At 41.1% G+C, this 14,955-nt stretch overlaps 1 protein-coding gene across 7 annotated transcripts in view; it reads right to left on the bottom strand.

Moving 5' to 3' along the window:
- The window catches only part of BTRC (beta-transducin repeat containing E3 ubiquitin protein ligase), a 122,280-nt gene that overhangs the window by 64,988 nt on the left and 42,337 nt on the right, over positions 1-14,955 (bottom strand). For all 7 annotated transcript variants that reach the window (XM_017803990.1, XM_017803994.1, XM_017803993.1 and 4 more), the window contains one exon: positions 8,809-8,886. In XM_017803990.1, the coding sequence (XP_017659479.1) occupies positions 8,809-8,886 (78 nt within the window). The remainder of the gene's footprint in view (positions 1-8,808; positions 8,887-14,955) is intronic.

The raw sequence follows: 14,955 nt of genomic DNA, 5'->3' as shown, positions 1-14,955 counted from the left end.
CTATCTCTGCAAAGTTACCAAGTTCTTCTGTTGTTATTTTCACATTCTCACAGAAGAATGCATTATTAGCCTTGTGGGATGAATAAAGAGGGTAAAGAAGATTCACGCACATATTCTACAATATGTTTTAAAGGGTTGAAAGCAAAATGCAGAACAAAACCTAGTTCTCCCTTGAAGTCCAGGGGAAAAAGAGGTAATGTCACTCTATTTAATAGGTCTCAATGGAAATGTATTGACAGTGTTACGAAGAAACTGCATCTGGTTCATGAAGCCAAGTCATAAGAAGCTGGTAGAATATATTGTGAAGGCAGTACTGTATGATAGTCTCCTAATGTTTCTCTGTAGGCAGCAGTTACTGGCTACTGCAAGACACAAAATTACAGCTGGACGTGGAGATTTGGTCTGATATTGTCATACTTGTGTTTGCACACTAATAGTTAGCAGAGAATAGACCTAGTTAATAGAATAGTGAATTCTGATAGCAGAATAAATGTCATATCATCAAGTAATAATGCAGAGCCCTTCATGTTAGGTGAAACATTTGATGGTGTCTCATGCTACACTGCAACATCAGAGTACCTCCTTTCATTTGTTCCAATGCCCATGGGAACATTGATCAACCTGGAAGAAAAGCAGGAAAATCAAAGCCAGAACTAAGTCTCAGAAAAGTAAAATTCTGCAGCTCACCTTTAAAGCTTGACCCTTTTACATATCTCATCTAATCCGCACCAAAACCGTTCAAGTTTCTCCTCACCTTTCATCAAAATAAGAGGTTTCTTCATCAAGGAAAAGTAGTCTGAAATGGTAGCCTGGTTCAACACCACAGGCAGATAGCTTTGCGTTGGAGTGCTTTAATATGTTTTTATATTGCATATAAAGCATGCAAACATAAACCAGTTTGTTGAAAACTACCCTCTTTGTGGAAGCTGGCTGTAATTCTGAACAAGTTTTCAATTTTCACACTGCTGCTAGGGTAAAACATTTTAAAGAGTTTAATTTTTACAGTGGCTTCAATGACACGAGATTATCTAACAAAGTAATGGTTAATCAATAGAGGGTTTAGTTGTCAGGTGAAACATATAACACACTAAAAGGGATTGATTGCAAGACTCCTCCTTATTTACTGGGAGGTATATATTTAAAATGACACAAACTTGTTACCAAGCTGCATTCCTTTAACCTTGCAAAATCCGTTTGAGAAGAGTGTTAAGCAGCCCTATAGCCAAACAAGCTCTAATGAAAAAAAAAAAAAAGAAACCTACAAATATATGGGAGCACCAAATCATGTCAGAAGCAGGGGAACCACAAAGCTGTATTCACTCTCAGCCAAAGGCTTAAAATGCCACAGAGGCGCTAGACTATGGTTCACTAAAGATAGAGCTGTATCTGATCTCATTCTGTAAGTGTCTTTGGTTACATTTTTCTTTTTAAAGAAAGTATGATCCTGCTCTTTGACACAAACACATAAACGTTTCCACTCTCATCTGCGCAGCTCTGGATGAACGCTGAGTGCCAACCAGAAGACTCGAACCCCAGGCAGAACTCTGTGTGTGTGCAGCTTTTCTGCCAACTGAAATCCATTTCTTTGGCCATTCATTCTGAGAATCCCCAGTCCCTGAACAAAGCTCCACTTTTTAATAGAAGCTGCAACCCAGGAGTTCAATAAGATTCCCCCCCCAATAGTTAGTAATTACATGATTTATCAGAGAAAGATAACACTAATAAAAACACAGCAAAAAGACAAAACCCATACCCTCCCTTCAAGTCATTTTCAGGGAAAAGATTATTAAACTGTTCTTTTTGAACAAGGGCTTTTGTAGCTAAGCACAAATTGCCAAACAGTTAGAAAAAAAGTTATTAGACTCAGAAGAATTCAGCAGAAGTGGGAAGTTATATAAACAAATCACTCCAGCAGATTTGGAAAGATCGCTTTCATCTTACTTAGAGTCTTAAGAGACTTGCATTAATTACCCTTTAAAGGTCTTTCACATGGACTATTTAAAATAAATGCAATTTATTTATTTATTTCAAATGAGGTGCTTCTTCTGAAAGAATTAAATAATCTCAACAAATTTAAAAACGTTTTTATAAACAGGTAATTAAAAAGAAGAGTAGAATTAAGTCAAGCTGTAAGACATTACCCAGGATTCGCCTTGACTATTTTCCTAAGATGAAATTTTTTTTATCCCTAGCCCAGCCTTGGGAAGGATAGTCTCCACAGAAAGTCGTAAGGCAAAATAAAGACCAGCCAAACAAAAAACTAAATCATGTACAGGATTTTCCCTAAAGCACAGTTTGTCATATTGCAATTACACCTTGCCGACTGTGAAAGCCAGAGACCTTAATATTGCCACTAGAGGGAAGACGTGTCTCAACACATGGCAATGGTAGTTGGGGAGTGGGTTTTCTTGAGCAATTACCATAACAAAGCTCCCTTGGCTATGTGTACCTTCTAATTACCCAGTACAATTAAAATGACTTACCTAAAACAAACAGGGGGGGAAAAAGGCCCCTAAAACGAAAAACCTAAAACAATACAAACAAAAAGCCTTACTCCAGTCTGCTTGTTATCTGAAATTGCATTAAAGCTGAAGATCTTTTTTTCCTCATCCATCAATGCACAAGGGGGGGAAACACAAAAAGGAGTATGTCACAATGCCCAACACCACGGGGTTGTTCAGCGATGTAAAAGCATTAAAACAAACAAAAACAAAGAGCAAGGAGAACTAGATCTCTTGTTAAAGAAAAGAAGGAAAAAAAAAGAAAAAGGAAATGTCGTGGTATTTAGCCATCTGGTAGCTGCTTGAAAACAAATTGTCCTCAAAAGAGCAGAAATACAGTATGTCTTCTCCCAGTTCACTGGCTTATGAATCAGGCTTCTTTTTCTACCTTTTTTTCTTTTTTTTTTAAATATAGGCATGGTAATGTTAGACTTCTGTGCCACTGCTTTCACTTCCCTCTTGTCCCACTGTGCAGACACGACCATGGTCATCCCAATCAGATCCGGTTATCCAACTCGGATGCATTATTCGCCGTCTTTCAGGATACATCTTGTTGGGCCCATTGTTCAAAATCCCTCAGGATTTTTTCTTTTTCCTGACAGCTACTTGCTGATTTTTAAACCCTTAAATCTTTCATTTTATAAGGCACATCATTAAGGGAAGATGGCAGCCAAGTGATTTTTCTTTCCATTGACAATTTGTGACATTTTTCCAGCAGCGTGCAAGGTGTTGAAAACCTGGCAGCTGTTACCTCCTGGGATGAAGATCCTTTTTTATCCTCCCTTGACAGTTTAACTCAATGGGTCAGCACCTTTAAAGACTGCAAAGTACCACTGAAGTGGATGGAGGCTTGAATTACTGCTCCCTCCCTAATCAATGTAAACCCTCACTGCAGGTGAAACTCTTCATCTATAGAGGTGCATGGGGGAGGAAAATGTAATGCCCTGAGCCAGATGGTTTTCATCTTGTTTTTTAAAGAAGAAAGGAACACGCTAACAAGGGGACAGCTACTTTTGTTAGCTTCTTGGCCTCTCTCATGGCTTTCGATCCCCAGGGTTCCAGCCACACAAGAGAAGGAATACAGAAAAACATAAACACTTAAAGAAATATAACTAGGGGGCTGGCAACACGCTGCTTTCAAAGAGCTGAGAGCCCTGTTCAGCACTTTATTTATCACTGCCCACGTTCTTCGGATGGTAAGTGGACATGGACACAAAGGGCAGAGGGGAGCAGACAACACTTGCAATTTACTCAATTACAGAGGAATGCAGCAATGCGGTGGGGTGACAGATTCCTATTAGCACTAATGCTGAAAGAGCCCAGTGGCCTTTCCACCACAAGGCAGCATTCCCATTGTAACTTAGACTCTGGCATATCCTGCTTTGGCCAGCTTTTTAACATGCATTAAGTGTCACAAAGGGCTGAAAATTATTTTTTGGTTGTTGTTTTGAGAATAAAGAGAAAAAAAGGTCAAAAGAAAAAGAATCTTGCGAGTAGGACTAAGGGTGTACTTCTAGCAATTTCAGGGGGCTTTTCAACCAGCAACTCCTTACTAGCAAGTGTTACTCACGTAAAAGGTGAGGTAACCAGGACAGCTTTGTAGACCAGGTCTGCCCTGCCTTGGCCAACTCTCCAACAGAAGGTAAATTTGAACTGCAGTATCTTCCCCTGAGGGAGGGAGGGACCCTCTCTCCCTCCACACCATGCAACCTTCCTCACCTGTTAAAAAGAGGGCCTCAACTTTGCACATCAGAAATACTTTTGCAGTGGAGAGGTATGCCTGGTCAGGAGCCCTAAGCAGTCGGATGAGGCTGCCAGCTCAAAGTAGAAGGCTGACAATTGCTACTTTTTGTTTTTCCTTTGCTCTACCTTCTTCATCCACTCTGCTTCTCACGGTTTTCTTGAGTATTGGCTTTAAACTCTTAAGATCAGACTGTGCCCATTTTAACTCTGAAATAGTGCCTACAGCATGTTTTAGGTACTACATGTAATTTTAGAAAATTATCTCAAATCTGTACGAGTGAATTGAGGTAATATTTTGTGCCAAAACAGTAAGAGCGAAAATTCTTGAAAACGCTAAGGGGCTTGTCTGAATGGGGTAACAGACAGGGTTTTTTTCCCCCGGTCTTCCATCTGGAAGCTTGCAGAAAGATAGCAGAGTCCAATGTGAGGTTTGCAGGAGGTACAGTGCAGCAGCCTTGCTGCTGCCAGCTTTTCCCCACAAGGCACCTTTGCCCATAGATGAACCACAGCAGCAAAAGGCACTTCATTATCGCTGCAGTGAAGAGAAGGGAGGGAGAGTTTTAAACAACCTGCATTGTGCCCATCTTCTTTAAAAAACAGTGGGGTAATCAAGTTCAGGGCAGCCCTGGACAGCTGCCCTGTGACCTATTCACGTTGACCCCCACTATTCATCACTTTCCTTAGGACTGTGAGGGCAAGCTCCCGGGGAGTGACCACCACAATAGACACATACGAGCCAACAATAATACGGTGCCTGAAAAAAAAAAAAAACAACAAAAAAAAAACCAGATGGCACTGCAATAAATTTACAAATCTGCATTCATGGCTCTGTTAAAAACACCCAGAAGCTAAAAGGCTGGAGGGGCCCCCAGAGAGCTTCCCCTTCTCAGTTTCTAAAGCCCGTCTCTCTACCCAAGACTATTGAGCTCATGTTCTTCATAAATGAAGGATGGAGACATAGCCCTTAAAATAACAAATGTCTGACCTAATCAATCTAGTGTTTGGGTCTAACGCTAAATGATAGGCACTGAAAACTAATTATGTTTTCTGGCAAGGAAGTTGAATTAAAATGGAAACACACAGGTTAAAAAGGCACTGAAGCATTTGCGAGTCCCTTTGAAAGGGCGGCACACACACACACACACACACACACACACACACACATACACGCGTGCACGTGCTCACATGCAGAGCTTGAAACAGGAACCTGATTCAATAACTCATGCATTTATTTTTAAAATGAATCAGATTAGTCCCATGTGTGACCTGCCGGTCCATCTGTATGAGCTGGACTTAATGGGCACTCTTCTCACGCTTACTTCAGTTTGAAGTATGTGAGAGATAAATTTAGTTTAATTTTCAACAGATCAAGCTATCCATTTTCCAAATGGACCATCTGGATCAGCCTATTAAAATTAATTTATAACTTTGCAGTGTGAAAATTCGTTTGTTAGCTTAAATAAAGTTGCCAAAAACTTTTGCCACTTGTCATTGTTTTTTTTCTAGTGTGTTTTCATACTATGATTTTCAGTTTACCCCTTCAAAATTTAAATTTGTCAGATCAAGCACTCAGTAAGAACTGAACATTTGCATCCATATTCCAAAGTCTGTTGTAACTTAGATCTTTTCACTGTTCCAGATAACAGTGTCAAGTTCATTGCCCTCTTCTGTTTCCCAGTGCTAATATCCATGTCTCTTCTGCCTTGCTGCCCCCTCATGCATCCAACAGTGGCTGTGCCTTCCACTTTCAGCAATCCAAGGACACACTCCACTTGTTGAGACTTCTGAAGACATCTTCTCTAAAAAACATTTTGATCAATAGCAAAATTATATTTCTAATAGCAAGAGTTCCATAGCACTGAGCAATGGGTGTCTTCAGCCCCTGCATACAACTTCAGATGCTTAAGTAACCACTACACCTCATTATCTCCACCTTCTGATATGTCTGTTCCACAAACCCACTGGAGAAAACATTTATGGCTAAGGCTGCATAACACCACTGCAGACAAGGTAAGAAAAGGAAATGTATCTTTACTTAAACTTGTTATCAGTGGAACATGTCAAGACATCATACTTCCCCTGAAGTGGTCTAATGCATCTCATTCATTTTCTAAGACTAATCAAAAAGTACTAAATATGTGGATACTTTCTCTGGAAAGACCATTTAAGTAAATAGACTTCTCTTCTACCCACATACACTCAATTCCTTTGTGCATGTAGGTCCATGTCCCCCAATAATGAAATACTAAGGGAGTCTTAAAGGAGGAACAGAAAAGATGAAACTACACTCAATATTTACCAAGTTAGCATCTTTCCACTAAGGTGGAAAGCATGTTTTTTGTATTACTGCTTTGACAGCATTTGCTGGTCAGATCTTTTTGGTTCTACAAAGTAGAGATAGATTTAAAGCAGAGTAGTCACTCTGCATACCTTCCTGTAGGAATCACTCATTGATTATGACAGTTTGGGCACACGGCTTCATATGTGTCTGATTTCTAGAGCAAGAGTTAGAAAGCTCCCCACTGCTTCTGTCCATTGCTAATAGAGAAGAGGAACAATCTGAGCTTTCAAAATGCCCAGACAGCTTTATTTATGCTATGTAAAGAACCAAAAATTTCTTCTCCAACAGGCACAAAATTGTGGACAATCACCTCCTATAATAGAGACAAGAGGGCACCTGCTTTAAGACTAAGACTACATCTTGAACTTATCTACAAAGACTGTTCTCAACACAAAAGGTCCCAGATAGCAATCAGAAGATCCAAGGATTTTGTCCTGCATCTGTTACTGTAAAGACTGGAAACAAAGATGGAGACTGATACAACATCTCAATATTGTGAAACACAGCTAACCATCTTCAACATAAAACATGTCCACATAAATTAGTTCCAATATGAAATACTGGGACACTACAAGTAGTTTTCAGGTGTATTCCTGATATCTAGTCACCTTGGTTACGATGAATTGTGGTCCTGTGGGCAAAGACAACTTTCCCTGGACACCAAGAAAACTTCTGCAGATTGCAAAATAATGGAAGGGAAATCCAACTCAAGAAACTGTACCTTTCTCATCTGTATAATACAGCTCGTGAATATCTGTCTCCTCAATCAATAATCATGAGGAAGGACTCAGTGCAATAAGAAGACACACAAAACAAATAATTCAGGTTCCTTTTGAATTAACACCTCTTACTATGAATCTTTTCCTGCTGAAACTGAGGATTTGCCATCAATAATATAACCCAAAGATGAAGAAACCCCTGATTTTCTGTTATGCTGGGGACTTTGTTGGTTATCCTGGGAATACACAATAAGGACCTAGTAGCTCTCCCCTCTTCCTCCAGCTGTCATTTGTTGTTGAATGCCATAAACATTTTAAGTTTGATTCTGCAAGGTAATCTTTCTCAGCTATATATGGGACCTCAGTTATCGTGCCAGCATATTGCCTCTTGTCTGAAAGACTTACATGGACTACATCTGTTAGATGGACCTGTCGTAGCCACATGTAGTCCATGGCACCTACTCCCACAAAATTGAACACTCCTAACACAATACATTATTAAAAAAGAAAACAAAACAAACCCATCCAAACCCAACAACTCTGAGCATGAGCACGCTATATCAAAAGGATACTTCTTCCTTTACTATGGTTCTGACCCACAACCTCTCTTTGAAATAGCAGATGTGGGGCAGTACAGTACCACCCTACTCCTCTGCCTGAGACTGCTGCTCCCGTGGCTGAGCTGCAGAAGGAAATGTGACAATTCCTCAGCTGTTGGAATGTGTGGCCTGGGGTAGTCATTTAAGTCACATTCACCAATGATTTTATTTTGATACACCAGGCAGGAACCTCAGGCAGCTAAGGCATGGACATGATTTTGTTTCTGCTGCCTGAAGTTTGCAGTGGGGAGAAAGAGCAAGGTGAAAATGGATCAGAAATCACTAAATCCAACTTAAATTCCCCGGAAAGCATATACCATACTCCCTTTGTTGGCCATGGGGATTAAAAAAAAGGTTTCTTTTGAATTGGTAAGAAATTTTCTTTACCATATATAACATGCAAAGAGATGTTTTATTAGACCATCCTTTCTCCTTTTTACCTATTAGTCATTTACATGAAAGTAAAAGAAACAAGAACAGGTCATTTTTCAGGTTATTAACCTGGATATCACCTCCAAGAAAATTTACTTTCAAGGGCAATAAAAAGCTTAATTGTTGTAGAACATTTTGAGGCTTTTAATCTGAGGCAAGGCAAAATATACTATAAACAAGACAGGAATGATTACAGAAGAAAAGGCTGAAGAGGTCTTGATGAACACCAAACAGAGAGTCACAGCTGACTGAACTACACTGTAGTATATATTTCTTTGTAAAAAGTCATCAAACTCCCCTGAAAGCTAAATCTCCGTGTCTGATTTTCCTGGGTACAATGTAACTTGTTTAGACTTCAAAGAAGGAAAAAAAGGATTTCCGTGAGCACAAGCCAGACTTCAGCTTCCAGGAGCATTTAAGAATTCAAATACCTAGAAAGTTTTATTGCATTTTTAAAGAGACTGATCACATACCTGTCTAAGTGAATTCTTCTCAGGAATGATCTTCCTAGGGGGCTCATCATTATTACAGTCTTCTCTCTCAGAGGAATTCTGTGAAAGAAAGTAAGCTTTAATTCAGTTCTTATCCCTAATATTACTCTGCAAGGAGAAAAGAAACAAAATATTTTTACTACACAGGCTGTAGTATTTTACACATTCGTATACCGGAGGCTAACTTGTACTTTTATGCCAAACAGCTTGTTATGGCAGAGAAAGAATTTCTCCTCCTCAGTACAGAAACACACCACTGTGCAGGTATCTGTTGAAGAAGCCTGTGCTTTAGGGATTTACTCTTAAACTTCTAATAACAGCTACTTTGAAAAGCTGAAACAACGGCTGAATCAGCATGGCAGCACCAGTGCTCCTCAACACCCCAGAATAATGACTTAAAACAGTGGACCCTGCTGAAAGCAAAAGGTTGTTAGTGGGTGCAGTTTTGTTCTCTGCGCCCCATGTTTTTAGTCTGCCCAACCATTATTAATTGCAGCGAGTCTGCCTGGTTGCCAAAAATCATAGACAAATCATGATAGAGCTAAATTATTGTAAAAGAGGTTGTCAGGAGATCCTTCCGAAAAAAACCCAAATATTGTGTAGGTAGTGTATGATAATACAGCTATGGTTTTCACTCCTGCCCTCTGACTCTACATGCATTTACAACTTCTAGAAATACTGATGCTCAAAAATGTAAGCTGACACCTCCAAAAAAAAGAACATCAGTAAGACAGGAGACAGTGGACAAGAAATACAAGGGTTTTTCCAGCATGAGTAAGAAACATAGCCAGGAAACTTATGCCCTGCTAATATCATGACTAAAACCAATTATCATTTGGTTTAAAGACAAGCTATAGTTATCTTAGGATGTGCACAGTCGGTTGCAAAGGTTTGGTTAGAAACTGCTGGATAGGTGGGGAGAATCCTGACCTCACTGCCAAAGTCAGCTACTCTGGAAGACAACATTCCTTTGCACAGGTTCAGCCACTGCATCGACAGAGTAATGACAGCCAGCTTTGGGGGAATCCCACACACACATCTAAAATCAGTTTGATCACCACAGTATTCATAGCCTCAGGCCACATTCCCATGCATTCAGCAGTGAGGAACTAAACAGGTTTTAAAGAGATACAGAAAAACTGCCTAGGGAAAGCTCTGCCAGGAAAAGGGTGGTTTTCCAGTTACTTGCAGACAAGCTCAGGAGTGTGCTTATTATGGCAGAAGTTTGCATTCTGTACCTGTCCCCCAAATAACCTGTCCTTCGCTGAGCACGGCTCTGCCTGGCTTCTCACAGAGACAGCTTCCAGCCCAGCACCTCAGGAGACAGAAGTGGCATCTGTTGGCAAAGGAGGAGCTGGGCCCTGCAAACAGCCAGCGTGGCAGTGCAGGGCCAGCAGCGAGCACACAGGCTGCAGGAAGCCATCAGCAGAGCAGAGCACCGCGTGCCCACTGCAGTGCTGCGTGATCAGGCACCCTCTGGGCAGCACAGGCCTCTGGTCTGGGGAAGGGGAAGGAAAGGTGCAGCCAGGAGACAGGGCAGTAGAAGCTGTTTGCTGAGAAATGGCAGATAAGGGGTGGGGGGAGAGGAACACAACAATAAAACCCCACTTGGGATGTCATAAACTGGTCAGGAGTAAATCAAGGTTTGCAGACCTAGTAGTGATTTCGAATTTATTTTTTTTTTAAAACAAGATATAGAACTCACAAGGCACCATGTCATGCGGGATGCTGTAACCAGGGTTTTATAATGGAAATCAATCCTAAGCAGGCCTGACAAATTGCTGTAAGAGGTCAGCTTTTAAAAGTTTTCGTATGAGATCTCAGTCAGGACCAAGCTATTACATTAAATCTAGCTTAGAAAGGACTGTGATTGTAAAACCATAGAAGTTAGAATCACATACATAAAAAAAGGATGGTCAGACATTAAAGCTGTTCTTTTCTGCTCATGAAATTCAGTTTCATAAGTGGTTAACTGAAGTTAGCATTTTAATTTTTGTGCTTTGGAAAGAAAAGACCAAGAGTGGAAAACATGAGAACCTGAGGTGAGTTACTATACATTTCCAGGAAATGTATTTTGTTGTGTTGGGGAGCTGAAGGGGTTGTTTACTACGTCTGGATGTGTTTTCAACACTCACCCGCTTCCCTACAAAAACTGCCAGAACAATTTCCGCTTCCAAATAATCTCTCTACAACAGTGAAATCTTGCGTTTCAAAACCACTAAGGATCCTCCCTCAGAAAACATCAAAAAGCAGGAACTGCTGGTGAACTGTCAGCCCTCATTTTGAAATTCCTAGTTACTGCAAAGCATCAAGTTACCTACTTTTTCTTTAAGCTGAGCATCTAATTTTAAGAGCAAGCAGAGGACCATTTTGCATTCATTATCTTTATAGGTGGCAAGGCTAAGAGGTTGGCTGAACAAAGACCAGACAAAGACTGCCAAGTGCATATGGTGGTTCACAGCTTGGCGTCTCACCATTCTACAGCACCAACACAGCAGCTCCGATAGCAGACTATTAAAGAGGAGCGCTGCTCATGCACTTTTGTCGGCAAGTAAGTTACGCTTGGTGAAGACAGAATGACTGGAAAGCATTACACTTAAGAAAAAGCACAGATGTTTATAACTCCCGCTCATTTCTCAGGAATAGGAAACCTATCAATCCAGGTGCAGGTACAGGACCCCGCATATTTCAGGACTAACTGTAGCTGCATGGAAGTGAATTTCACTTGACAGGGCAACACTTAGCCATGGCCATGGGAAGAGCATAACGTAATCGACTGAAACGGTACATCTATATATTTCTCCTTGCTGAACAAGGTGGGAGGAGGGATAAACATGTGCGAGGTCAGAATAAGGTTTGCTTCAGCAGGACTTCAGCGATGCTCTTGGCCACAGGAGAGGCAGACAAAGGGAGGAACCGCTCTGAGCACCCTCTCGTGGTTACTGAAACGCATGTCCCGGGCACAGACCTGGAAAGAAGCATTTGGTATCCAGACGGTAAGTTGGGTGTACTCACTGGGAATATTAAAGATCTGCGGTGACCGTACTTGATACTTAGTAGGTGAGTGAAAGCTGAAAAGCCATTCAAACTCCCTTCCATCAGGGAAAATTTTTAAATCCCGCAGGCAAGCCTTTCTCCATAGACTAAAGCCAGGCTGGCCAAAAGTGTGCTTACATGCAGGGGTCTCTCCTTTTGAACAAATACAGGCAAGATAAGATGCTGAAGTCTCCAAAGCATCCCCTCTTTCCACAGACAGGTAAAATAATTTTTTTTATTTGCCCAAGGTCACACAATGACAGTGGAAGCACTGGGAAGAGAAGCCAGGAAACTCAAGCTCATAGTTCTTGTAATCTTCAAAATTTCTTTCTAGCAGGAGATTCCTGCAAAGGGGCTCTGCCTTCCATTGCTCATTTTTCCTAAAATGGCTACTGCCTGTAATGAGATCCTTTTAAATCTGATTTGCATTTAAAACTTCAGCCTGTAATTAACAGAATATAACTCCATGGCAGGTTGTCTTAAAGACCACTACAAAATTATTACTATTTAACTCTCCCCATGAAGCCTCCTCCACCACTAAACACAACATGCTACAATGCATACAAAATCCCCAGACTGAAGCATTTGATGGGAGATGACATGCAGTATTTTGTGTACACAGCCCAGCAAAACACTGCTGGGAATGAGATATAATACACAGAGAAATGCACTCCCAGGGACTACCAATTGGGCAGAGCTACCTTTAGTACCGCCTCGCTCGTCGTGGTGGAAATCAAACCCCTGCCAACTGGGGGAGGCTTTCTTTGATGCTGTTCTGCCCTGCACTAATTATAAAAGAGTACAGACGCAGCCTTTCTTCCAAGTGTGTGGAGGTGGGGGTGGGGGAGAAGCGTGTGCCTATGTGAAGAGCACAACTATTTTTTATGCTTTCAAATTCTTAATCCTGTTTGGAGCTGTCAGTGGGGGTTAATGGAAGCCTTGGATAGGAGAATTCCAATCTGGTTGGCAGATGGATAGGTTGGTTATAGCTGCATAACTATGTCTTGCCTGCAGGCACAATTCAGAACACTGTTAAAGCAATATAAAGTCTCTGTCAAGCTGAACCATTTGGATCAGTAGCAAGGAGAAATAATAATAAAAAAGGAGTTCATTTCTGGGCCTTGTGCATTTATGCTAGTATGCAGAAACTGATTAATTGTCATCGTGTGCTGGTCTGCTATACCTCGGATTTCTACTTCTGGAGTAGATTTTGCATGCTAATATAATCATTCTCCCTCTTGAGACATTAGCAAATAATCAAATGAAAAACAGGATCATAATTTACTGAGATTCGGGCAATTCTCTATGCAAATTTGACTTGTTATTGCTGCTGCCTCGTTAATCTGAATGCCTTTGACAAACTCCTTTGATTTATGAACTCATGACAACTCCAATGTGTATATATTTTGCTAGATTGACATTATCATTAAGAGTGGGTGGACTGAGCTCACATGAATGGCTGATTTTATTCGCTGGTGTCTGCTGCTCAACAGCTGAGCATCTCCTTCTCACAAAGCCCCTGAGCGCCAGGCTCTTCCCATCTACCCATCCATTCATCATCTCGATGTTAATTGGCCCAGGCTTTAAGCAAATTTTCAACACGATTTAAAGGCACGATGACACTGATTACTGACCCTCTGCCATACGGTGCCTATTGATTAACCTGACAGAGATGATGAGCTTGAGGGAAACTAGGTGTGTGTGGACCTCGGGGAGGGGGAAAAAAAAATAATATATTGTTTATGCAGGCAAAACACTTGTCTTTATCCCAAAGGCCAGAATTTGTGCTGCACTGGCCCTTAAAACACACTATTGCTTTAAACACCTGCATCCAATATAGAAAATGCTTGCTTGCTTGCTGTGGAAAAATGATTACAAATTTGATGTCATGTGCAGTCTGTATTTTAATCGAGTTCCCTGATAAATAGACCCCCTCAAGCCAATCAAGTCTCGCTCCAGCCATTGCGTGCGTATACATCAGTTCGAACAGAAGCCTGGGCAGGGTGTGCTTTTACTGGTATCAGCAGATCCAACCTTATGTAGAAAATCTACTTGGGTATTTTAGGTCTCTAAGCAAATAATACAGTGGGAACACAGTGTGCAAACAGTTACAGTAGAGTAAATGTTTCAAGGGCAAACTGGATACCACACGTAGCTGTCTCAGTACTTCTGCTGCCACATTAAAACAGATGCTTTAGCACACACCAGTGAAATAGTGCATTTCCCCTTTTCCAGTGCAAACTGTTGATACAACCTGACCCTCAAGCTCCTAGGTGCATTGAATGAATGCAGCATTTTATCAGAGCTTGAAAATAATAGACATCCTTTTTCATGTTCCTGGAAGTGTCCCTGTGCTGCACTTGGTCCTCCTCACCAAGGACAGAAGGGTACTGTCTCAGTCAAGAGGGAGCCACTGAATAAAGTAGGTACATCAGCATTCTGCCTGCAGACTGGTGCTATATGAAAGAAAAAGGAAGCAGAAGGCCTGTTTAACCCCCACCCAGCCCCAGGTTAAGTCTGTCACACTGCTCTTCTCTCCCAATTCAAGCCAGCAGTTTGCCAGAAGTCAGGATGTTCCTTTTGTTTAAGAGGGGGAATTTGAGAGAAAGGGGGTGTTGCCCCAAGATGTTGCAAAGTTAGTTGTCTTCTAATTCACATCAATTTCTTGCAGAATCACTGGGTAAAGCTATGGAGAAATCAGCTGTAATTGCCTGATGCCCATGTCAGCCAGAGTGGACTGAAAAGTGAAGGGGGGCAGAGGCAAGAGAAAGAGAGAAAGAGAGAGAGAGAGAGAGAGAGAGAGAGAGGAAGAGAGATGTGTGGAAATAAGTGCCAGTCTAAGACTAGAGGCACATAGAAGCCTTATGTTCCCTTTCCAATAACCTTTGTAAGTGATAGATGAGTCCAAGACCATTGTTATCGTTAAGGGACTGTCAGCATCCTCATTTTATAAATGCTGTCTGTCAGTTTATAAATATCTCAGCCATTTCAAACAGTGCAAGGATGAATCCTGGCATAGCCAGTGTCAGCCTGAAGCAGTATTACTGTTAAAAAAAATAAGTGTCTAAGATCCACTAAAAACATTTAAGGATA

This window comes from Lepidothrix coronata, unplaced genomic scaffold (assembly GCF_001604755.1).
Source record: "Lepidothrix coronata isolate B3197 unplaced genomic scaffold, Lepidothrix_coronata-1.0 Scaffold8, whole genome shotgun sequence".
Lineage (NCBI taxonomy): Eukaryota > Metazoa > Chordata > Aves > Passeriformes > Pipridae > Lepidothrix > Lepidothrix coronata.
Note: the sequence above shows the minus strand (reverse complement) of the source record. Positions and strands in the feature narration are given on the sequence as shown.